We start from the raw sequence: 26,352 nt of genomic DNA, 5'->3' as shown, positions 1-26,352 counted from the left end.
ATTGGGCAATTATGTGACTTCTCATGGCCCTGGTGAACCACGGGCAAATGAGGCTGGACTCAACTACATGGTGTGAAAGGAGCTAGGAAGTGTTTGTATAGAAACAGCTCTACGCATGTGCAAATGCAGCAAACACATCCAACTGTTGGATTTTTTTTAAAGTCGAGATGGTTAATTTTCATTGTCATCTGGATTTGGAGTCACCTAGGAGCCGCCATGTTAGGAGTATAGGTGAAGGTATTAAAGGATTTAACTGAGAAGGGGAGACCCAGCCTGACTATGGGTAGCTCCATCTCACCCCACACGCCCACTGACTGACATCCCTTCCCCATCCCACCCCCCACATGATGAACTGCACTCTCAGACTGGGGGCCAAACAAATCCTTCAATCTGTCTTTAAGTTGCTTTTGTTGGGTATTTTGTTAGAAATGAGAAAAGCAACGAAGAGCAAAGCCTTTTTTTTTTCTCCCCCCAAGATGGCTGGGGAAATGCCGTTTTAGCCTAGAAAACTCTTATAAGTCTGCAAAAACCAGCACATGTGCTCTGAGAAAGATTTCTCTACAGCCAGATCAAGAGATCTACTCTGGTAGTCTTAGATGCCGGGAAAAGCCGTTAATTCCTCCTTCTATGCATCCCAGTGGATTGAATTTTCTGACTTTCTTTTGCAACTAGGAATAGCCAGAGTCTAAATGAAGGTGACCTAAGATGCTTCCAGCCCAGCCCATTAAAATACTTTAGGAAGTAATCCTGTAATCGTCTCACCTAAGTCAGAGCTGAGGATCTAACAGTGGTGGAGGACTCAAGAGAGAAGATGCCCACTCCTCGAATGACCAAAGAATGAACCATAACAAACACCAGAGTAGACCTTCTCTGAGAAGGAAAGGGTTACTCCGGTAAGCTTTTGAGATATGGTGACTGCTTGCTGAAACAGTTGGACTATACTGACTAACCCTGGGCTCTCTCTAAGTCACCTGACCCTTTCCTGCTTTTTCTCCTCGAATCCTCAGAACTCTAGGGATTACTCTTCATACTTCAGAGATGAAAAAGCACAGCTTAGAAGCTTTCATTGGCCACATACCAGGTGGACTACTTGACAAGTTAGTTTGGCTACAGTGGCTCAGTGGAAACATCTGGTGGATTTAACCAGGTTAATTCTCCAGTAGCTACTTAGAAAAAGACAGAAGAGCCTTACATCTGAAGAGATGAGACAGTTTATTATTCTCATATTTGGATTAGTGGAGCTAATGTGTACAAGACCTGGAATACAAGTCAGGGTGGGCCAAGTCCAAAGTTTCTGCTCTTGAATACTCTTTCAGATTTTGAGCTGGGGTTGGTATTATTTAGGACAACCAGCACCAGAGAAGTGGAGGCAGGAGAATTAAGAGTTCAAGGCAAATGTTGACTACATAGCAAACTCAGTATTAATCTGGCTTCTATGAAACTGTATCAAGAAAATGGACACCCAAGTATAAACACAAGCATACACACACACACACACACACACACTCATTTCCTTAATTGATAGATAAGAACATAAATATTATATCTCATTTTTGGTAAAATATGATATTTCAACACATGTATACATATACACATATACTATATAATGTTTAAATGAAGCAGAATAGATCTATCTCTGCATGCATTTGTCATTGGTTGTTAAATCTTTTTAATCCTGGAGATCTGTACCTCTCATGAACCCAAATAATTAGCTGAAGCCCCAAGGCTACTACTGCCTGCAAGGCTTTCTTGCTCTGCTTAAAATGGATGAATATTAACAAATTTGAAGAGTGCTCCAGGCATTGGGAATCCTTATGAAAGGTGAGCTGAACAGAGGGGGTTCCGAGCCTCCTTTCTCTTCTCAGTTTCCAGTCTGTGCATGCAATGAGATGGAAAGAAGAAATCCTAAGTCTCTGTCTATGCAGACGAAGGCACTACTGCAGCTTAACACACAAGTCCAAGGGATGGGGACACAGCTCCGTGGTAGAGTGTTTGCCTGGCATGTGCGAGGCCTATGTTCAGTCCTCAGTGCTGGTGATGAGTCCAAGTCCAAGTTCAAAGAAAGATAAGGAGAGAGAAAGTTCAAGGGCTTGACTTTCCTTCTTCCCTCCCCCTGGCCCCGGGTCTTTGACAGGGCCTCACTATGTAGCTTGTGGTTGGCCTGGAACTCTATGTAGATCATGCTGGCCTCAAACTCACAGAGATCCACCTGCCTCTGCCTCCTAAGTACTGGGATTAAAGGTGTGCCACTCCTGGCCTGGAAGGATCATCTTGGTAGAGTAAAATCTAAAAGGCAGACCTACAGTTTGGCTCTAGGTTGTGCACTCCACAGGTCCTTAGGAAAAGCTCTGTCCCCAGGATGGCAATATTGGGACATGCCTTAGACAGTTAGGTGCTGGGACTTTAGTAGAGGGCCTTAGATCATTGGAAGCCTGCCCTGAGAGGGCCTGTGGAACTCTCATTCTCTCAGATTCCCAGTTCAGGATATGGGTGGCTTGCTCAACACATACTCCCATTCGGTACCCTTACTTCAGGTCTGAATCAAGGAGGCCAACCAACCTTGCACTAGAAACTCCCAAATCATGGTCCAAATTATACAGTCTCTTCATTTCGTGAGTTGACTGTAGGATACAGTGTTCACTACAGAGATGCAAATCTGTCTCTTAGCATTCAGTGACCAGGAATCAACTTTTGTGAAAACTTTAGTTCTCACCCTGTTTATCCATGCACATTAACTCACCCACCCCCCCCACACACCATTATTGGCAGGTTTTCAGAGCACACGAATACAGGGACTGCTCTGGGGAACATGTGCGATAGGAGGTGTATGGCACCCACAATGGCTGCGGTCTCCATATTCAAGTTCTTCCCACACATTCCTGCAGATTAATCAAGGCTGGATGGAGGGGCCTTGGTGGGAGATCTCCCCCACCCCTGCTGCAGAGTTCCCCTAGTGATGTTATCCTGGGGGGGGGGGGTATGGCACTCTTCCAGGGTACTAGCCGCAATGGTCCACTGCATTGTTAGCCTGATCAGGATGCAACTCTGTGGTCTCATGTTGGAGGTCATTAAAGATGGCATTTCTTGTCTATCCCAGGCGAAAAGAGATGTTGCAAGGCCTCAGATAAAAACATCACTTCCTCCTATTCAACTAACCATTCTCTCCAGTTATATTTTGACAGGAAACTATATACATTTGTGCAGTGCATCTTGTGTGTGTGTGCGCGCGTGCGTGCGTGTGTGTGTGTGTGTGTGAAGGGCTTTGGGTGGTGGTATGATTTGGATACAGTTTGAGTGTGGTCCCCAAGAGTTCGTGTGTTGGGAGTTTCACAATCAGGGCGAGGGTTGTGGGACTGGTGAGACGTGAGTAGAGGGAAGTAATTGGGTCAACTGGGAGGCTGTCCTCAGAGGGGATTAAGGCAGTTCTCAGGGGATCCTGGTTAATTCTTGCAAGATGACTGTTATAGGGCTGGTAAAGTGCTTGCATGAAGACCTGAACTTTATCCCCAGAGCCCATGTAAGAAGACGCTAGCGGCATGTGCCTTATAATCCCAGCTCTAAAGAGTTGGAGGCAGGTAGATCTTCGGGGCTCACTGCCCAGCCAGTCTAGCCTATTGATGAGTTCTAGGCCAATGAGAGACCCTGTCTCAAAAAAGAGACAAATAAAAAAAAAAAAACCCAAAAGGAGGGCAGCACCTGAAGAATAATGTATGAGATTGACCTCTGGCTTCCACATGTGCATACACATGCATGTGGTCTCAAACATACATACATACATGCATGTGTATTCAAACACATGCACACAAACACACACATGTGCATATGTACTCAAACACACACACACGTGCATATGTACTCACACACATGTGCATATGTATTCAAACATACACACGCATGTGCATAGGTATTCAAACATACACATGCATATATGTGTACAGACATACAGCCAGAATTTATAAAGGAGAAAGCATGGTGTCTCTTGTCTCCAGCCCATTGACTAACCTTGTCAACTCTCCCTTTCAAGCATGTTGTCACCATGATGTCACCTGCCATGATGTGACATTAGCAGTGCCATATTGTTTGGACCTCCAGACTACAAGCTAAATAAACCTTGTTTCTTTAGACAGTTCCTTCCTCGGGTATTTTGTTACCATCGCAGAAGACAAAGTCATGGAACAGAGGAATGACTGGGCCACGTTTAAATCCTGCAGCCCACCCACTCCTGTTCCACATCAGATTGTTTTCCCAGGTTTATGAAAAACAACAGAAGTAATGTAACATTTGTAGACAAAGCCACCTGTTACAAGGAAGAGTTAAGTGTTCCAATGTGAGGGCTTCTTAGAAAACTTCCCTTGCAAAGAAAATCCCTTCCATCAGTTGGAAGGATACCTTTTTACATGAATTTTCACACACGTTTCTGGATTATGACACTGTCCAGGCCAGGCCATTCTTCTGGACAAAGATATGTTTTACAAATTATAACCAAGGAAACAAGGACAGCACAAGGTGCTTTACAAGTGCCCTGCAATGCAATCAGTTTCCTGTCACGGGTGGATCAACCAGACAGGTGCTTTGGAGTTTTTAAGGGGGTCATCCTGAAATTGATTCAGCATGTCAGGGTCAGTCTTGAAAACAAAATGACAGCAATGAAAGCTCAGAGCCAATAGGGTGAGCCAAGAGAAAATCATCAAAACGCTATGCACACAGGAAGAATCACTATAATTTTGTGAAGGTGGCTAGTTGTGCCTGCCAGTCTTACGTCTACTTGAAAGGAAAGAAGGGAACCTCAATTGAGACATATCCCCATAAGATCCAGCTGTAAGGCATTTTCTTAATCTGTGATTGATGCAGGAGGGCCCAGTTCATTGTGTGTGGTGCCATCGTGGTGCCATCCCTGAGCTGGTGTTCTCGGTTCTATAAGAAAGCAGGCTTAACAAGCCATGGGGAGCAAGCCAGTAAGCAGCACCCTCCACGGTCTTGGCATGAGCTCCTGCCTCCAGGTTCCTTCCCTGTTTGATTTCCTGTCCTGACTTCCTTAGATGAACGGTGATATGTAAGCCTAATCTAAATAAACCCTTTCCTCCCTAACTTGCTTGCTGGCCATGGTATTTCATTGTAGCATCAGAAACCCTAACTAAGACAATGGTGAAGTCAAGTTTTATTTTCTATGGGCTATGGTTGAAAAAAAAAATAAAGAAAACTTTAAGATTAGAGAATGTGAGAGAGCTGCTAACACGTTTCCAAAATGAGAAAAAGAAACTGGAAACTGAGCATCATCTTGTCAATCAGAGCTCTAGAAGAGCCCACTCTCCTGTTTATTCCAATACAGATAGAGGGGGTTGGTGGAACAAGGAGATACATTTTGGTCTGTGTAAAAGCCCGTTTTAGAGTCTAGCATGAAGGAAATTAAATCAGCCTGAATTCGTTCTTATTGCTGCAGGACAAATCCCCACAAGCTCAGTGGCTTGTCTGGGGATGCTGCTACCTTTGCAGAGCACGTACCCAGCATACACTAGGCTCTGGTTTCTGTGTCCAACACCACACACAAAATACTATAACAGCTTCCAAAGGTCTGAGATTGTGGGTGAGGTGTCTCAGGGAGGGGGAAACTTAGTTCCCTGCTCAGAGACTCAAGTGAGCCTCTCATGCTAGGTCATGGGCACTCAGCTTTGCTTTGTGCAGTGGTCACCTCTGCTAGCAGAATTAGAGTACACTCTGAGAGCTTCTCCTGCCCTAATTTACATTCTCCTTTCATGTCCAGAACTCAAATTAAAAAAAAAAATCATTTCTGGCTTGGGGAGACGGCTCAGTAGGCGAAGTCCTTGCTATGCACACAAGGACCCAAGTTTGATCCCTGGAACCCGTGTTTAAAAATTAATAAAGACAAAACAAGGTAATTGAGGTGTGGTGATGTGAGAGGCAGAGACAGAACCCCGAGGATCACTAGCTAGCCAGCCTGGATGAACTGGTGAGCCCTAAGCTGATGAGAGACTATATCTTAAAAAAACAAAACAAAACAAAACAAAACCAGAATCGGTGGCTCATGAGGAATCACACATCATGTTGGCCTTTGGCTCTACACATGTGTCATAGTCACCTAGGGTTTGTAAGAAGCAGACCTCTACTCCTCTAAGTTCCTAAGACTTAGCCTAACAACCTAACTGTGGCTGCATCACTGGGGACCTGGCACATACTTGAGTCCCACGGCAGAGCCTAGTCAACCAGGCAGTATATTCCACCATTAGGTTTCAGAAACCTGGGACAAATGTCTGTGGTGCCTATTCATTTATCAAAGTGGACCTTGGCCAGTTCTCCCAGCATCCTTCAGTGCCTGTGGCTCCTCCAAGCTCTTCTAATCTCGCCTCCTACCCTAAACCTCTCCCTCCCAGGGTTTGGGCTTCCATTCCCCTTCCCGCTAGCTTGATCCATCTATGTATCCAGCCATTTTGACTTTGCTGGTTTCTTGGCCTCGTGGCCCTGGGTGGACCCTCTTGGTAGGAGGCTTCTCTCTTGCTCTCCCTCCCCATCTGTTCTCTAGTAGTCCGGTTTAGTCTGTGGCCATGGTCAGCTTGGACTCTTCGCTCTGCCTGCTTTCTCCCTATCTACATTAAAAATCTCCATATTTTAGGAGTAGTCATGCCTACTTCCTTTTATTTCGTTTTTTTCATCCACCAGCAAGTTCTCTGGGTGATTAAAAGCAGCTGAAAGTGACAAGTTAAAGGCCATTAAATGAATTTGAGCTTAAGAGCGTGCTACACACCACAAGTCAGCCTGGACCAGCCGACTCCCCATTATTTTGGGACACTTTGGAACTGTGGGTTCCTGGTAAACGCTCCAGACTTAGTGACCTGAAAACACTGTACGTGTGGCCCAGTTGTGACCTAACAATCCTTTAGGGGATTCTCATGCACACCAAAGCTTTGAGAAGCTCTGCTGGATGTTGGCAAGAGGGGAAATTATAGCATTATTCTCTCCCTCTTGGAACAAGGAACAAATCATAACACAGAGGGACGGAGAGGCCACAGTTCCTGTGCCATTTTTACTGTGGTAATACTTTTTATGGTGCCTCTTGCAGAGGAGCAACACCTGGCAACACACTGCTTTCCCTGTGTGACGGTGACCTCCTCAATCTGCCTTTCTGTCAGAGGAAGTTCTGGAGTAGTGCATTGGGTTAGGAGAAAAGGGAGTAGAAGAAGGAGTCTGACAGAGAGGCGGGTACCAAAAACCAACCAACCAACCAACCAACCAACCAACCAACCAACCAGTCAATCCTGTTGGATATCACTGTACCAGGAGTTCAAAGCTCATGGGACATTTCCGTGCCTGTTTCCCTTAAAACCATCTTTCTGCCTTTTTACCAAGAAAGCAACAGAGCAAGAAGGGGAACTGTAGACGCCATACCCAATACACTAGGCCAGTATCCTTGAACACGGATCGTCTTGGAATGCCAAAAACCCCGGTGCTTCAGTTTATGTGGGCATATCCCTTGCGCCCTCATCTCTTGTGCTAGAGAGCCATGCCAGGGCTTCACGTATGCTGAATATAAGTTCTACCACCAAGCCACACCCATGCCCTATCCCTTTGCTCCTTAGTTCTGGTCATCATCTGATATTTACAGAGTGAGTTTTTTTTCAGTGGGAAGTAGCAAGGCCAATGGACAAGACTCTTGTTCCAGGCTTAGAGCATCCACAGAGTGCAGCACCGGTCAAAAAAAGTCAGTTCTTCTCCACCTCGGACTCAATGGAAACTACTTTTCAAGGTTAAGGTAAGAGTCTAGAAAGCATCAGGCTGTCACTGCCTGGTTTTCTCTTTTGCAAGGCTAGAACTGAGGTGGCTGAGGAGGGAAGATTGAGCATGGAATATTTCCAGCTCACCCAGGTTTTGTGGTAGTTTCTTCTTTTACACAGAAGGGAGAGGCATATTCATATCAGGAGGGGTTCATAGCTCTATTGACAATTTAGAATCACCAGGGGAGCCCTACTACTCAAAGGCAAGGGCATTCTCAGACCAATTAAATAGAAGCTCCTTGGGATATGATCCACACACTGGGACTGGGGGATGGTTCCTCTTCAAGGTCAACTTGATTACATTTGGAATTACCTAGGTGACACATCTCTAGGTGTGTCTGTGAGAGTGTTTCTAGAGAGATTTAACTGAGGAGGAAGACATGAATGTGGGCCACACTGTCCTATGGGCCGGGATCCCAGAGAGAATGGAAAAAGAACAAAGGAGAAAGCTAAGTGGCCACCAGTATCCAATTTCTCTTTCTCATCCGGATCCACATGACCATCTGTCCCATGCTCTTACCGCCAAGGCTTCCCTACCATGATGGGCTGCACCTTCAGACTGTGAGCCCAAATCAATCCTCCTTAAGTAGCCTCTGTCAACTTTGGTGACAGCAACAAGGAAAGTAAGTAATTACAGGATTTCCAGGTGGCATGAGACCTTCATAAGTTCAAATCAGACAAAAATCCCTGCGTTGAGAAAGGGGAGGAGGACAAAGCCCCACCCCTCACCAAGAAGCTACTTGTAGCTGTTACCAGTCTGATAATAAATCAACCCAAAGTTGGATCTGAAAATCAGCGCAAGCATTTTCTTTATCATGAAAATAGGGAAGAACAAGATGCGGCTAGGCATGTGTAATTTGACCTCTAAAGTGGTGGTATCCATTGTCAAACCATAATATATCAGTAATAAGATACATTACAGGGGCTTTTTGTCATTCAAACAGGTGTGATACACACACACACACACGTGTGCATGTGTGAGTGATATACATATGTGCATACACACACACACACACATACACACACACACACACACACACACACAAACTTGTCAGTATATATATTACATTTTGCCACCAAGGCTACCAAGATAGAAGAAATGCCACACTGTGCTCTAAATCTAGATGTTTCTAGAAGGAAAGGACTCTTCTGGCTTCTTGTTTGATGTCCCACTCTGCCCACTCTTTTGGCCAGGCCTGTTTATTACAATCTGCTCTTACCTCCTGAGGTTGTTGGTACTGAGAGACCATGAGAAGAAAAGCACGCTGGGCTTGGAAAGCACCGTGCACCATTTCCGCCTGCGGACAGAAAAGAAGGCAGCAGTTTCAATGTTTGGGCTCTGTTTGGAACAAGTATCAAATGTATCGCTCATCCACCCATCCCACCTCAGCAGTGACTATAACCATGAGCATGCGAACATATGTTCACAGGGGAACTTGTAATGTCTAATCACTCCGACATTACTCATACTAGCCAAAATGTGTAGAAACAACCAACTGTCCATCAACTGATTAAGGTTTTTTTTTTTTTTTATAAAAACGACTTAGCCACGAGATGGTGCTTTGTGCACCTCTGAAAACAAAGTGCTGTCACAGGCTGCGACACAGGCAAGGCTTCAAAACATTATGCTGAGCAACCAGAGCCAGTTACAAAAGAGCAGGCCGGTGTGATCTCATTTATGAGAAATGCCCAGAATAGGCAGATCTATAGAGTTAGAAAGTAGAATGATGGGTGGGAGGGGCCAAAGGGAAGAGAAGAGGGAGGAAATTGCTGATGGACCACAGAGGGTTGCTTTTGGGGGCTAAAGAAATGTTTTGCAGAGAGGGCTGGGGTGGAGTGGGGTGGGGTGGCTCAGTGGGTAAAGAGCTTTCTGTGCAACCGTATGCTTCCAAGTAATCTTGAGCCCTCCCCCATTCCACCCGCCACTCCCACACATGGGTTATTCTCTAATCAGACAGAGTTGAAGAGTTTCACATCTTACTGACTATATTAAAACTCACAGAATCCCACTCACTAAAAGTGTGAATATTAGGATATATGAATTGTATCTCAAGCTGACTAAAAGGTTTGACTCATGGGTCTACAGAGCAAGTCATTTTCAAGATGAGATGCTGCCCCCTCTTCCTGCCTAAACATTTGGCCATTAAAATTTTCAGACTGCATCTTCCCTCTGTTTCTTCTCTAGGTGTGCCCCAAATCTTTTTCACATGTTCTAGTGGAAGAGACACAGTCTTAAGCCATCCGCATGAAGCCAGTAGTTGTGGGTGATGACGAAGGTGGATTTGGAAGAGTTTTCAGTGCCATTGGGACCTGGTAAGAGTGGGTTCCTATGTGGATCCATCCACAACTATCAACAAAAAGGCCTGGTATAAGTGGGACTGTCTAGAACATAGTCTTTTTTTTAATCCTCTATTCATAATTAAATAATTTTAATTAAGAATAGCAAAAAAATTTTAAAATCTCTATAGCATCTATAATTAACCTTAGCTACTTAGCATATTATTTCTGTTTTAAGAAAAGCCACATCACTGTTTTAGTAAGTTAAAACGGCTAGTGTGTGGTGTTGTGTGTGTGTGCACGTGTGTGTGTGCAGTGTATGTGTGTGCACATGCACATACATGCATGTGTGTGTGAAGGCTGAAGGTCAATGGTGGCAGCCTTTCTCTATTGCTCTCTAGCTCTACTTTTTGAGACAGGATCTCTCACTGAACTTGGTGCAATATCAAATAGGCTGGCTAGCCAAGAGTCTTCAAGGACTTGCCTCTCAGCTTCTAACGTGCACGTCTCCCCTAACAAGGCTAGGGTGCAGGCATGAGCTGCCATGCCTAGCTCTTTAAGTGGTTTCTGGGGACCCAAACCCAGGTCCTGACATTTGCAGGGCAGGCACTTTACTGACCGAACCATCTCCTTTGCCTTAGACCATTTTTCTTTCCTTTTTAAAAATGCAAGACATTTCAAAGATTGATGTTTTACAAAAATACCAGACAACCTTTACCACCTGGGCTGTCTCCAAGGCCCGTTTTCTGAGAGCGTTGCTTTGGATCTGAGCTGAGCTTGGTGATTTTCTTCCTTGAAGGAAATTCGCTTATTCTGGTTTGAAGAGTGACTTATTTCATTGCTGGGGCTTAACAGCTTAACTGAGCCACGTTTGCATTTTGAATTTCCTATATTACATTTCTTAGGATAGATTTGCTTGGGTTTTTTTTTCCCTTTTCTTTTCTAGAAGTTTCCTTACAGTAATATGGCAAGTCTTCTCTTCCATGGGTAAGAATCTGTATCCAGGGACTCTGACAGCAGTCCTTAGGGATTATACTTGAGTGTCTCTATAGCTTCTGGATTCTGTCTTTTATTTCCTGATCTGTGATCTGAGATCACTGGGATCATATGAATAATGTTTTTTTTCTATTGACAATAGATACAGGTTTTAGCGTCTCTAATATGCATACCATTTCCAGCACATATTCCATCTCTACACTCTTTTTGCCTTTTTGATTTCTTTAACTCAACCCTGCCTTTTCTTTTCTTCTCATGGCGTTGTCAGCAAGTTCTTAAAAGTTCTCATAAATTTGTTTGATATTTGTCTTAGTTAGGGTTTTATTGCTGTGAAGAGACACCATGACCAATGCAACTCTTATAAAGAACAACATTTAATTGAGGCTGGCTTACAGTTCAGAGATGCAGTCCATTATCATTATGGTGGGAAGCATGGCAGCATGTAGGTAGATGTGGGGCTATGATTTGAAGGCAGCCAGGAGGAGGGTCTTGCTCACACTGGCCAGACTTGAGCACACACACACACACACAAGACACATACAAGACCTCAAAGTCTACCTCCACCATGCCACTCTTCCTCTAACAAGGCTACCCCTTCTCCAACTAGCCCACGTCTAATAGTGCCACTTCCCGTGGGCCAAGCATATTCAAACCACCACAGTATCCCTGTCAGTGTTTTTAGGGTATGTTACCTTTTGATCAAGTCACCATGGGGCATTTGTTTCTGTGCCCTAAATTCATTTTCTTCAAGAGTGCTATAGTTTGGATTTGGGCTGCCTCCCCTATGCCCATGTGGGAAGGACTGGCTCCTGCATAGGAAGTAGGACTTAATGGGAAGCTTTTAGGTGCCTGGTGTCCTTGAAGAGGATTCTGGTACCTCAGTCTCTTATAGCTCTGATTCTATTAGACACATCAGCTAACAGCAATGAAGTCAACTGATTGAGGCCTGTTCAAATCTTTCTCCTATTTAATTTTATGTACTGGGTATCTCCTTAGAGCACCAGACTTTAACATAAGGTGTGAGCCTGTGCCCTTTACTTTGCACATTGTGTTTTGTTCTGACACTGTCTGCAGCCACCAAGCTGATTCTTCTGATCTTGCTCATTTCTTTTTGATATGCACTGATACTTAATTTTTTTTTCATAAAACATAGATGACTGACTCCTTGAGCCTCTGGCAGCCACACTGGAGATAAGTGTTTTCCTTTGTGAGCCACCGTCTAAAAGCAGAATGCTTTAATCCCTGCCTCTTCTTATAGGTGTGTTATGGCTTAGAAGTGAATTCCTCTCACAGGGGCTTGTGTTTGAACACGTGATTCCCAGCTGGTGGTGCTGTCTTTGTGAGGTGGGGATTAGCCAGAAGAAGCGGTTCTTTGTAGGTTGGGCCCTGAGGCTGATAGTCTGTTGAAGCATGGCTTCCTAGTCTGCAGAGATGTGAGCAAGCAGCCTCCTATTCCTACTGCCACAGCTGTGAGCTGTTCCTCTTTCCAAGATTTCCCCAGCACAATGGGCTACATCTTCAAACTGCTCGCCCAAATCAACCCTGTTTCTTTACATTGCTTCTTCACCATATTCTTAGTCACAGCTGTGATAAAAATAATGCCCAAGTAATGGCTAGGGGCCATGGGAAGGAGATGCCCAGTGGAGGTAGTTGTTAGAGGTTTGCGGTGCTGCTCGTCCTGGGAATTTAGTCCATAATGTAGACTGAGACTCTCTCTATCTACTTGGAACATATGCCATTCATATGGAGTGCCCCCCTCAGGTTTTAGGTAATTTTTTCAGAGCAGACATGAATAAGACACGGACCTTTTAAAGCTACAGAGTGAAGCAGCCTATGATTTTTTTTCATTTCATATTATTCTTCCCTGATTTCATTTCTTCTAAGGCAAGTCTTTAAAGGATGGAAAAAGTTAGGACTCAAACTGTTCACTTGTTAATTACTGACATTGTTTTAGATTACGGACTTTTTGATTTGGTTACTATAGAGAGATGTTTTTATTGACAGGGTCTACAACAGCATGGTTTGGAACTCCCTATAGCCCAGGCTAGCCTTGAACTTGCAGCAATCCTCTTTTCCTAAGGGTTGGGATGACAGGCGACTATCGTTGTGCCTGACCTTAGATTTTTTTAAAAGTAATTTTATATTCACAATGAAATTAAATACAGATTAGAATTTCCCATCCACTCACCACCCTGCCCCCATGTCTGTTTAGTTTCTCCCACTTGAGAGTTCCCTCCCATTTAAAAGATTTTTACCCAGCCCCCCATTCCTTTTGGCTTTTTGCTCATTTGTGGAACGGAAGAATACTTTGCCTGAAGGAAACTTCCCTGAAAAGTGCAACTCAGTTTTATGTGTCTTGAGTCAATACTAATATGAATATTCTTCTTGTTTACTAATTTCCTGTTAGCTTTCTGTCTGTTCAGGGCAGTTTCTATCTCTGCTGAATTGGATTTGACTTCTTGATGTGTAAGGAGGGGATGGATTTCATACATTTTAAAAAGCACATTGCTAGACTAGAAATAGGAAGACTAGGTTAAATTAACCTTTTCACTCTAGCGTCAACACGAGGCTCTTTTCTAAGCTAGAAGGGTAAATGCGTTAACCAAACTGGTGAATGGCTGTTACTCTAGCCATTATTTTGACTTCTGATAATTTTTTACAGAATATTTTTGGGTTATTATTATTATTATTTCATGACTACTCTCAACTAAGGATTTCTTCCACTAGGAAAATGTTTGAATTCAAATCAATACTAATAGGCCACTTACTTCAAAAAAAAAATCACAAATCCCATCTATTGTTAACACAACAGACCACAACTTGTGAATGTTCAATGAAGTCATAGTTTCTTAAAGCTATTTTGAAGTTCACCACTGTTCCTTCTCTTTGTCCTGGTCATCTCATTGCTGAGACTAAGTGATTTAAAAATCCCTTCTGTCAGATCTTTCTCAGCAAAGAGTAGAGAATTAAAATTTCACTGGCCTTGAAGCCATTACGACTCAGGAATCCAAAGCTTTGAGCTGAGCTGCTTTTCAAAATGTATTCGCAGTGCTTCAGAAAGACCTCTGTTGTTGTCCAGTGACCACATGTCTCAAAAGGACTATCAAATGCAACCCTCCTCAGCCTGGATATAAATAAAATACTTGCACTTGCCTCAGCAATGCTAACACAGAGGTTCCCTCCCCATCTATGACTGGCGGTATACTGACTTCCAGTTGCCATGGGAACAGTGATTCAGGATGGCCCGACTTCAACAGTTGAAATGGCAGCTCAGAGGTGGCATGAACGATATTTCTTGTAGTCATCCCACTACAAAAAATCCCACTGCCATTAGCCTTGTCCTTAGTAACGAAGACTACGAACCTGTCTGCTGCTAATGAAGCACTTTGTTGGCAGGTCTGACCAGGGAAGATGGGCAATTTCATTAATTAGTCCCTTTCTGCAAAGGGCCTTTTACTCCTCAAGGGCGGGGGTGGGGTGGGGTGGGGTGTGTGTGTGGTTGGGGTGAGTTTCTGTTTCAGATCTTTCCTTTGACTTACGTGGAAAACGCCTTCCTGGGGATCTGCATCCTTCTCTCAGCTCCTGGGGCCTCTGAGCATAGTTAGCAAACTCAGATGCAGATTCATCTGGAACTCCATCAGTCTACACATATTTACAAATTGGGGATGTTCTGACCCATTTGCTTCTTTCTTCTGGAAAGTTCTATGAGTTTTCCCCACTGTACAACAGTTTTTCTGAACCTGTTGAGTCTGGAAAGGGGAGCATTTGGCACACTTAGGGTGTTGAACATTTTGTGAAAGAGAAAAGCCAATGGTAGGGACTTTGGGGGAATGACAAATCACCATCGGTTTAAAGGTTTTTGCTGACTTTGTCTGTTGCATTTGTGAGGGTCAAATTGGGAGTCTTTGAGGGACCTTTAAAGGAGACAGGCTCTGTGATATTTGATCAGGGGGAACATGCGTGTCTGTCTGTCTGTCTACTCGTATGCATGTGCAGAAAGGGTATGGGCCACTCTGCTCAGGCCAAAGCTGGAAATCTTATTTGAACTCTATACTCATGCGCACTTTGGCATCTGGGGCTCTCAAGACAGGCTAGCGGGACCTTGTTGTGTGATTGCAGAGAGAAGTACAGGAAAATGCATTCCTGTGATCAGTTGAAAGCAAGCCTTGGGGACCACTGGCAAGCAGACACCAGCTAAACATGACTTATTTTCATCTAATCCTCTTGGGAGAGAGCTGGCACCCTGGGGAAGCCCAGCTGATCTCCGGAGTACTCACCAGAGCTTTGTTGAATTTCTCTGGAAAAGCCCTGGGCTGCAGAGTTCCATACATAGCCAGAAAACAAAACAAAACAAAACAAAACAAAACAAAACAAAACCAGGCAAAGCTCAGGGAAAAAGGGAGGGGCAAATCTTGGAAGATGGAAAGCATTTAGCAGGATACTGTGCTGAAGGCATTTCTAGATCCTTCTTTGCCAGGACCAGAAAGGAAAGAGAAAGGACTCTCTGACCTCCTTGATCCAGGATGAGTTTCCAGGGTTGTGGTGAGACCCTGGGCAGGTCACTGCCATCCCACTGGCCTCCCTAACTCATCTGCCAGTGTTTGGGATACATAATTAGAGATACTGAGTCTCAGGGCTACATATGCTTCAGTCCCTTCTATTCTACCCTGAAGACGTCCCTTGCGTTTTAGCCAGTGAGGAGATAAAGATCTGACAGATGGATGAGAAATAGGAAAAATGTTGGGGGAGGAGGCAAGGACAAATCCCACCCGTTTCATGATTTTGTTGGACACAAGCCTTGCAGTTGTGAACTCGAACCCCAGCTCACAAAGCCCCATGACGGGAGACACCGGGTTTGATATATTGCCAGCCTTGGGAAAGGCTTAAGCTAGTGGTTCCTCGTCTCCAGAGACCACAGAGAGTCAGTCAGTAAGTCTTAGTGCTTAGACTCACTCACAGAGTTCCTGAAAGCAACCAGCAGGTTGTCCCCTGGAGCCAGGTTCTTCCAGTCAAGATACACAGGAAAACCTCTAGCTTCAGTGGTACCCGAAGTATTATTTCCTGCACATCTGTATTACTTTCATCAGTAGCTGAGCTGGCAAAAGAACTCAGAGGGCATCCACTTTGGAGCTGTGTACTTAATCCCATCCAAGGGGTTCATTTCACTCAGCTCCCGAGGAAGGATAAAGGTGTTTGCCCAGAGTCAGTAGACAATAAGCAACAAAGTTGAAACAAGAATCCCTTCCTCCATCCCTTTCTTCCTTTAAAAGAAAACTTAAAAGATTTATTTATATGAGTACACTGTAGCTGTGTTCAGACACACCAGAAGAGGGCATTGGATCCTATTACAGATTCCTTGTGGTTGCTGGGAATTAAACTCCCGACTTCTGAAAGAGCAGTTAAAGCTCTTAACCACTGAGCCATCTCTCCAGCCCTGCATCCTTCCTTTTTAATGACAGGGTCTCACTGTGTTGCCCTGGATGGCCTGGAACTCACTACGTAGACCAGGCTATCCTCAGACTCAAAGAGCTCTGCCTGCCTCTGCTTCCTGAGTACTAGGATTAAAAGTGTGTGCACTACCACATCTGGCTAATGTGAGTAGGTGTGTGTGTGTGTGTGTGGTGTGTGTGTATGTGTGTGTGTTGCTTGGGAGCCTAAGTCAAGGGAACATTTCATGTTTTCTCCATGCTTGCCTCATGCACAAAGCATCCCCACACTGAGTCTCTCATAGCCACACCAAAGATTCTTGTCTCTTATAAAAAGTTTGGATAGAGCCCAGAATGTTTTCTGCCTCCAATGCCTTGCATAGACACACCTGTCTTGACACTAGAACCATAACTCCTTGTCAAATGCTCTCTGTCCCCAGTCCATGAATTACTTAAAAAAAAAGAGTTTGGGACAAGAAATATGCTCATATGCTCGAAGCCTGCCTTCCACAATGTTTTCTTCTCTTAGGGAGAGGAGGAGGGGGAGGGATAGGAAGAAGAAAGGAGAGGGGGAGGGGGAAGGAGGGGGAAGAGGAGGGGGGAGGGGGAAGAGGGAGAAGAAGGAGGGAGAGGGGGAAGAGGGAGAAAGAGGGAGAAGGGGAAAGGGAAGGAGGAGGGAGAGAGAAAGAGAGACACAGACAGATACACACACACACACACACACACACACACACACAGATCCAGGGAGGCTAGTGAAGCTCCTAACTTTGTTAGCAAGCGTCAGAGCTGAGTCAAGCCTCTGGACAGTGCTACTGTCCTCTCTTTGGCCTGGTACTAGTTTTTATTGTAACTTTATGTGGACATATCTTCACTGCTTCCTCAATGACAGATGTCCCTAAAGGGTCAAGAACTCTTTCATTTAGTTTTTTTCCTGCCTTCTTCAGTGAGCCACAAGGACTTGGATACAACAGATGACTTATAGCTACTTTCTGTCGTGCTGTGGTTGAGGCTAGTTCATAGAAAATCAAGTCTGGAAGCCAAGGCTCAAAGAGCAATGGGTGAGGATTATGTCCATCCTCAAAATCAGGGCAGAAATGGACTCCGCCATTGTCTTTGGCACCCAGATAACGCTGATATATCAATAACTCAGTAAACTAAGAAGCACTTCCTGTCTCACCTGTGAATACAGACATTCTTCAAGATGCCCAGAGTGCTTCACACCCTGCATGGATGCTGTCTTGGCTGCTTCTCTCAGCCTCCCAAGTGGCCCCTCCCTCCGGAGGCCCGCTACCCTTTTTGAATCTCCAGCCCTAGCCCACTTATCGTCAGACACATGATGGTTACTGAAGAACTGACTGGTGAGCAGATGCCCAAAGGAATGGATTGGCATGGGCAGGATGTGAACTGAATAAATTATTAAGTGTTATGGCCAGTGGTGCTGACTTATAAAAAGCTGATGGAAAACCTAACAGGTCTCTCTTGTCCTCCCAACTACCTTACTGACAGTTAACATATTTGCCTCCCCTCCCCCCTCCTCCTCCTCTTCTTTTATTTGGTGGTGGGAGCAGGGTCTCATGTGGCCCAGAGTGGCTTAAACTCATCACTAGAGGATGCTCTTGAACATCCGATCTTTCTCCTTCTACCTCCTAACTGTGGGATGGAAATCTACCAACTTGGGCCATATCCCCAGCTGCTTTTTAGAACCTGGACAGAACTTATTGGATTTTGTTTTCAGTTGACACTGTGGAACATACGTGCTGACTTCATCTTCTTGGCGTTGGAACATCTGTTTGTGATAGGTGGAAGGGGGACAGGAGACTGTGAGCGAGATGTGGAGCGTGGTGAACTTGGCGCAGAAGTTATCCGGCAGAAAGACGGGTGCCTGTGATGCAGGAGGCTCATCGAGCCTTAGCTATCGGTTTTCACTTGGGTTGTTAAAAATAGCCAAGTTCCCTAACAATGTGTTTACCTTCACTACATAAGGTTTTGATTCTCTCTGCTTATTGTTGTCGTATGTATCTGGAGGTAGCTGGAGGTGCTTACAGGGACTGGGCAGCGGCTAAGGCAGCACCCTAAATGACCCCTCTACAGCATCACAGCAAAAGATAAATTTAGCAGCACAGAATGTTTCTTCATTGTGACTTTCAGTTCTCATGGACTTTTGCCTACTTCGCATGATAAGCCATCTCTCTTGTCCCCCTGCCAGTAGGAAAGGGCACAACGAAGCCAGAATTACCATCCTCAAAGGAAAAATACATATTTGCTGCTTCTGGATGTTGCTTAGGGCAAAGTCAGAAGCTAAGACTTAAGAAACCAGATTGGTTTCAGATGGCCAAACCTGCCGTAGTCAAAGAGTGTGCTTGGCCCCATCACGTCTATGGCATCCTCACACCTAACTGGATACCTGGGCCCTGCAGTGCTTGGCATGTGTCAGTTCTTCCTAAACAATCAGCAATGAGAATAGTGTGGTTCTATCTTTGAAATGATGTATTTATTTTGTTTTGAATTATGTGTCTATACTTGTGTCTGGGTGTGGGTAAGTGTGCACGATAGCAGGTACCTGGGGAGGGCAGAAGAAGGCGTGGGCTCTCTTGCAGCTTTACTTACAGGCATTGTGAACTTCCTGACTTGGGGGCGGGGGTGGGGGACGGGGAGGGGCGGCGGCACACAGATGCTCGCAAGAGCCCTATCAGCACTTACTTGATCTCTCTCTCTCTCTCTCTCTCTCTCTCTCTCTCTCTCCTGTGTGATTATGCCTTATGAGGAGAAAACAGGGTTGCCCAATGAGTGTTTTGTTTGGTTGGTTTTGAGAGAAGGGCTCACGATGTAATTCTGACTGGCCTAGCATTCACTGTGTAGACTAGATCAGGCTGGCCCCAAACCCATAGAGATGTGCCTACCTGACCCCCAAACATTGGCGTTAAAGGCATACACCACCATGCAAGCTATCTTCAGGTGCTGGGATTGCAAGTGACATCTTTTCTTCCTGTATTCGTTGTCATGCTTTCCCATATCGGACTGTTGAAAAAGCTATTAGGAAAAGATATAACTGAATAAAATAGATACTATCTAACTTCATCATCAAAACTGTTTTTTGTGGCTAGGTGTTGTGACATGACATACACCTTTAATCCCAGCACTCAGTACCAGGAAGCACCGTGTGTGGTACTCGGCCCTAGCTCTCCTAGAGCTCACTCTGTAGACCAGGATGGCCTTGAACTCACAGAGATCTGCCTGTTTCTGCCTCCTGAGTACTGGAACTAAGGGACTGTGTTACCACCACCTGGCTCTAAATCATTTTCTAACTCTTTAGAATAACAAGAGGTTTCAAAATACCTATATCTCAGCCACAGGCACCTTTCTGAATTATCCTGTATGTGCATAAAATGGAGCTGAAATTTACAGCCTGACTGGGGAGTTGAGGCGTTAATGTCACACTTTCCACTTACTTAAAAAAGATATTTGGCTGTGAGCCATTAAATCATAAGGATGAGTTACTTTAAAGACCCGGCCTGCTCAGATACAACAGAGTCACAGTCATCTGTAGGCTCTGCCTCTGCCAAGCTATATATCAGGAGAGCAATTACTTTCTATTAGGTAATTGTTATAAATGAATATTCTACTGCCTTTACAGTTTGCTGAGTTCCTTCCCTCCAGTTCTGCTCCCAATGGCAGAGAGAGGAGGCACATCTACTGAGCGGGACTGAAGAGTTTTGCTGTCTAGACAGGAAAGCAGAGTAGGTAGAGCGAGAGTGCCAGTGTAAGAATACTGGAGACACTTTATTGAGGAAAAAAAATAATTCAGGCACTGATAATAAATGTGGGTTATTCTTCATTAATGGGACTGTTGCCTTGGCAACGTCTAGATCACAGAACTGTTCAGATCAGCCCAGGGAACGATTCTAAATGTCTTTTTCTGTATTCATGCCTGCCATCTTCTCTTATCATATCTCAGCTGCATTTCTGGTCTCAGCCTGGGTGACCTCAATATCCTGCCGACCCCACCCCAAATATATCCCGTCCAACCCCAAAGGGGCAATTTAAACAGACTTCTTGGTACATGGAATAGATCAAAGGTAGCGCTGATAAAATGGCTTTCTTTTGCAGAGGTGTGATTTACATGAGTGGTTTCTCATTTTCCTCATTATTCAGCAAAATTCGGCAACATAATTTTAAGCAACCAGCCCCATGAATATTAATGCTCATTCAAATCATGCATTGTTTCCCTAAAATGTTTATTTTTCCTAATGCCTAATTATCGCCAAGCAGCCTAGTGCACTTTGAGTCACGTGACAGCATGGGTCAGTTACAACAGTGTGTGGGAGGCGGGGAGAATCTGGCGACCGTGGTAGGGAGCACTTGGCATTGGCTTATTATTTCCAGTGACAGGAATGGTCCTTGAGAGGACAAGTATACAATTTTAAAGTCATCTTTGTGAACAGGTACCCACTGCAATTTGGTCAAATGTCACAAAAGCACAGGGCCACAGTGGGGTTGGCAAGGAGCAAAGGGTATGTAGTTTAAGAGGGTCCCTGTCCCTCAGGTCATATCTTAGGCCTGGTGCACATGTCTCAGCCTCGTTAGGGAATTGCACTCTTATACACACGTTAATGTGCCCATACAGGATTGTGACTCTTCAAATCACTTGTGGCATAATCATGCAACAAAATATTATAATGTTATATAACAAATGATAGTATAGGCATGCACTGATACGTCCATATGACTCATCTCCATGTACTGACATGGAAAGCCGTTTGGCCTATGTTAAATAAGTACAGAAAAGTCTGAACCGGCGACAGAAACCAGCAAAGAAAGAGTTAAAATCGGTTGATTGTTTCCTGGGAACAGCTAAAGAAAGAAAACACCATTGTGTTTCAAGCCATTAGCTTTCCTGACAGCCAAGAATATTGTTACCAGTTTGTGTTCCAAACAGAACCACGTTCCCAAATTGACATCATTTTCAAATTCAATTGTTGTGTAGTTTGGACCCTCTCCAAATTCTCTCCCTTGTTTTCCTAACACTTAAGGAATCCAGATACTTTATCAACATCTTAAAACCAATCCTTTTGACATAGGAAGTAACCAACAGTTTCATGGTTGATGGCTCTTGGGGCCACCCACACAAGTAAGAGACAGCAGCTAGGCTGCTTTAAGACCACAAAGGAAAGTCAAGGGCAATAAAACACTTCGTCTAGAATGCCCTATGGCTCTAAGCACTATCCTTTCACTTTGTGTTGTTTAAACCATATTGTCTGGCTGTCTCTTTCTGCCTGTCTGTCTGTCCATCCATCCGTCTGTCTATCTATCTGTCTCTCTCTCTCTCTTTCTCTCTCTCTTTCTGTGCATGCACATATGTTTACGCAGGTGCATATGCATATGTGTGCACACATGGAAGCCGACGGTCATCTTCAGGTGTCATTTCTCAGCCTCTGCCCAGTTTGCATTTTGAGACAAGATCTCTCACTATGACTCAGGACTCTGATTAGGCTAGGCTGTCCAGCCAGCAAGCCCCAGGGACCTGCCTGTCTCCACTTCTCCTGCTCTAAGATCACAAGTACCTATCACAGTACTTGGCTTTTTATATGTGTATGTGTGGAGAGGGGGGAGGAGGGGTATCAAAATCATGCTTGCTAGATGAGCAGTCAACCAACCGAGCCATCTCCCTAGCCCCCTTTAAGTCATATTCTTACCCACCATCTCACAGATGTCCTTAAATAGCAAATAAATTATGAAGGATTAAGCCTGTGGCTGCTTACAGAGAAGGGGGAGGGTCTTTATGATGACCGAAGAACTTAGTAGGAAGATGTGGATGGGAAACCATGAACTTGAGATTCACACAGCCTGAGCTCCGTGGTCACAGCAGGGTTCCCAACCTCCTGAGAGTCCTTGGTTTATCTTAAAAGCCACCTTCCCTAGGAGACCCTTCCTCCCAAGGATCTCCTTAAATAATGTTTGTCAATAGCACTGCACAGTGACCAGACACACTTCAGGACTCAACAAAAGCTAGATCCCTTTACAGTCATCTGTCTTACTAACACAGAAAAGCAAATGCAAGACAGGGAGATAAAGTTGATATCCAGTGGCTAGATCATGTAGGGAGGCACCTGATACTATTCACTCACCAACCAGGACCGCCAGCATCGGACTTCAGATCTCACCATACATACATGACTGTGACAAGCCCCTCTTGGGGCTAGAGAGATGGCTCAGAGGGTGTATGATGCCAATGTACAGGTGTGCCTGGTGTGTGATGGCACTGTACCTGTGTACATCTGTTCCTGATGTGTGGTGCTACAGCACATGTGTACATGTGTGCCTGGTGTGTGCTGCTGCTCAACATGTGTGTCTGGTGTGTGATGCCACTCTACATGTACTCATGTGTGCTTAGTGTGTGATGCTGCTGCACATGTATGTGTACAAGTGTGCCTGGTGTGCATTGCTGCTACACTTGTTTACATGTGTGCCTGGTGTGTGCTGCTGCTCAACATGTGTGTCTGGTGTGTGATGCCACTCTACATGTACTCATGTGTGCTTAGTGTGTGATGCTGCTGCACATGTGTACCTGTGTGCCTGGTGTATGCTGCTGCTGCACATGTGTACATGTTAAAAGCACTGGCTATTCTTCCAGAGAGACCAGGTTCAATTCCCAGCAGTCATGTGGCAGATTTCAGTTGTTTATAACTCCAGTTCTAGGGAATCCGACACCATTTTGCAGGTCAACAACATGCAGGCAAAACACCAAGGCACATGAAATAGAAATAAATTAAAAAATGTTTAAAATTGAATAAGAGAAAAAAAAAACCAATACTGGGGGAAAAAAGAAAGGAAGGAAGGAAAAAGAAAAGTCCTTTGCCATAAAGACAGCTGGCCAGTTCCACAGATAACCCAGGCACGGGGCAGTCTGCAGCCCAGCAATGTGTGCCGGGTGAGGCAGCCTTCCTGGTGCAAAGTAAACTTTCTCTTTACTTTGTATTGCTGTTGGTGGCCTTAGTAAATAGCCCCTCAAGTGGCATACTGACTCCAGTTCTTTTCAATCCAGTTTGAAAACTAACCAGTCCTTTCTTCCTCTAGTGATAGCAGTCCCGAAGGTTTGTTATAAAATGTACAAAGACATGGACATTCAGAAAGCAAAGGATTTTGGGAATCCTGCCTCCAAAGGATGCTCACTGTTGGCGGGCCAGAGTCTAGCCTCCTGGACTTTATTCTTAATGAGGTAAATCTTTCTTTGAGCATAGATCACCTCCCACCCACACTCTTTTTAATCCCACTCTCAAAACCTCGTCCCTTGTCTCTCTTGTCCCTCTTGGGAGTTCCAAGATTCCCCTTACAATGGTTGCCAGGCATCAGAGGTGGCGATTCTGCCCTCACAAAGAGAAGGGAGAGCCCAGTCTGGTAGTGAAAGCCGGAGAGAGCCTAGGCTCGCATTCAGCAGAAAGCAGGCAGACTCTCCACAGAAACCCCCGCATCTTTGCCTTTCTCTAATTAAGTGAATAATCCCCTGGGTATCAGCATTCATAACAAATGGCCATTTTTCATTCACTGTTATTGTCGTTTAACCAAAAACACGGTGGGAGATTTCTTCCTAGCATTTTGTCATACCCAAGTGCTGTTGGAAAATGGGGTTTTTAATCGCCCCTCACAGGAGCATTTGTAAAACTTAAAATATCTCATCAGAAAAAAAAAAAAAACTTAAGAAGATCAGACAAATAAAATCTCAGGGTTTTTTTTTTGTTGTTGTTGTTGTTTTCCTATTACTAAATCCAGGACACTTCAAATCACCCCGTTTGGTTGCTGTAGAAGTCTTCAGCATCTTCCAGCTCTGGTACCTACCAAAAAGCTCAATGCCATCTGCACAATGCTTACAGGGTAGCCCCGTCTGGGGCCTGGCACACACCATCCGTGGCTTCCATGAGGGAGTGTGACAAATGACTCCTGAGTTGACTAAGACGTCCGTATTTGGATGTGTTGAGACAATCTACTGGGTTTTTCCATTCTCTCCTAGATGTTTACCATGATAGAAATACACACGCAGCGATGGTCTCATGAAACCAGGGAGATTTGATGATTGGAAATATACAGGGAATTCCTAGCTAAAAATTTAATTTTGTAACATAGGCTTCTGGGCTCCAGTGTTTGCTTTTGTCTAATAGCTATGCTTTTGAACACTGATTGTGTGTGTGTGTGTGTGTGTGTGTGTGTGTGTGTGATTATCATGCCAAACCCCAGGCCAAACAGAGAAACCAAACAAAATTTGATTTCTTCGTATAACTCTGACCTTCAGTTGGAAATACTTACAGTCAGGGTCACAGAAGTATCTTGTCTCCGACTGAGCTCAGCTGGTTGTATCACCAGTGATTACCTCCCAAAACTGGCAGTAAATTGGCGGATTTACTCCTTCCTTAAGAATTCTTGTCTTGCTTTCTTAAGCTGCCTAAGAGTCAATTTTTCAACTGTTCCCTATCTACAGCCACAAAACAAAACAGGAGCAAAGAGACAGAGGGAGCTAGCTAAAAGATTGTCAGAGTATTGATAAATTCAGTGTGTGTGTACGTGTGTACATGTGTGTGTGCCTGAGTAGATTATAGGTGTGTGTGTGTGTGTGTTAAACTTCTACAGAGATACAAAAATCTAACTCTCTCTCTCTCTCTCTCTCTCTCTCTCTCTCTGTCTCTCCCTGTTTCTGTCTCTCTGTCTCTCTCTCAATACTTTATTGCTAATTTATACCTTAAAAATCTGGCCTTGGTCATTTATTTCTGACTGCTAGTCGAGACTCGGCTTAATTCAAATCATCAGCTACAGCAAATCAACTCATCTGCTGATTAAATTACATATCAATAATTTGATTCATTCACCTAGATATTAATTTTTATGCTATTGTTTGGCAAACGCTTGTTACTCATTTCTTGTGGCCATAGTTCTAGAAACTGAGAGGTTGGGAGAAAACTGTTTCTTGAATCTTGCAATAACCCCTAGCATTCAGCCAGTGGGCCTGAATAATCTCTAACTAAAGCAGCTAAAACTCAAGTATTTGTCAAGAGGCCTAATGGCTCAGGTCTGCACTCCCAGCGCTTAGGGGGCCAAGGCAGGAGATTTGTCATGAGTTTAAGGCCAGCCTGTGTTATAGAGTAAGGCCAATCCTCAAAGAGTTTAGTGAAAGGGAACACATTTATCCATGGAACACACAGGAGAAATTCTTAGTTCATTGAATATCCTGTTCAATGACTAAGGTATTATATATGTGATGTTTTAAAAGGATTTGACTTATACTATGTTAAAAACATATTTACACATAAAACATATTTATGAATATACATGTGAACTGTCAGGTTTTAAAAACAATCCAATTTTTTGTTAACCTACTATTTAATTACAACTAGGAAGGGAAAAATATAGTCAAGATGAGAGGCAAAGTTTGTCATTGCTGTGTGCATGTTAACAGATCGGCAGACACATCTTTTAAAATCAAAGATTCATGGACTGGGTGCCCATGTATTTGACAGACACTGTGTGTCTTGTAGGTACAAAATATGGCATTATGAGGAACTTTTTGAGAACGGTGTGTATATTTCATGTAGATATAACAAGATCGTCTAAATAAAATTAGAATATAAAGAACTCTGCACTTTAGGACAGAGCATGAAGCCATAAAAATCCTCCTGTGATTGTATCATTCTGAAATCCAGACAGAACAAAGCAGGGACTCTGGCTTGGCAGAACTCGGTAGAGTGCGTGCCCAGCATACACAAAGCCGGGTTCAATGCCCAGCACTCAATAAATCAAGGAGGGGGCATACACCCACAATCCCAGCACTCACGAGGCAGAGGCAGGGGGTTAAAACGTTTGAGATTAAAGAGTAAAAAGGT

The 26,352-nt window shown here is 44.3% G+C and overlaps 1 protein-coding gene across 1 annotated transcript in view; it reads right to left on the bottom strand.

Moving 5' to 3' along the window:
- Cap2 (cyclase associated actin cytoskeleton regulatory protein 2) overlaps positions 1–26,352 on the bottom strand; it is a 139,910-nt gene that overhangs the window by 74,225 nt on the left and 39,333 nt on the right. Inside the window, exon 4 of the mRNA XM_029468430.1 lies at positions 9,008–9,085. Within this exon, the coding sequence (XP_029324290.1) occupies positions 9,008–9,085 (78 nt within the window). The remainder of the gene's footprint in view (positions 1–9,007; positions 9,086–26,352) is intronic.

Source organism: Mus caroli, chromosome 13 (assembly GCF_900094665.2).
Source record: "Mus caroli chromosome 13, CAROLI_EIJ_v1.1, whole genome shotgun sequence".
NCBI lineage: Eukaryota > Metazoa > Chordata > Mammalia > Rodentia > Muridae > Mus > Mus caroli.
Note: the sequence above shows the minus strand (reverse complement) of the source record. Positions and strands in the feature narration are given on the sequence as shown.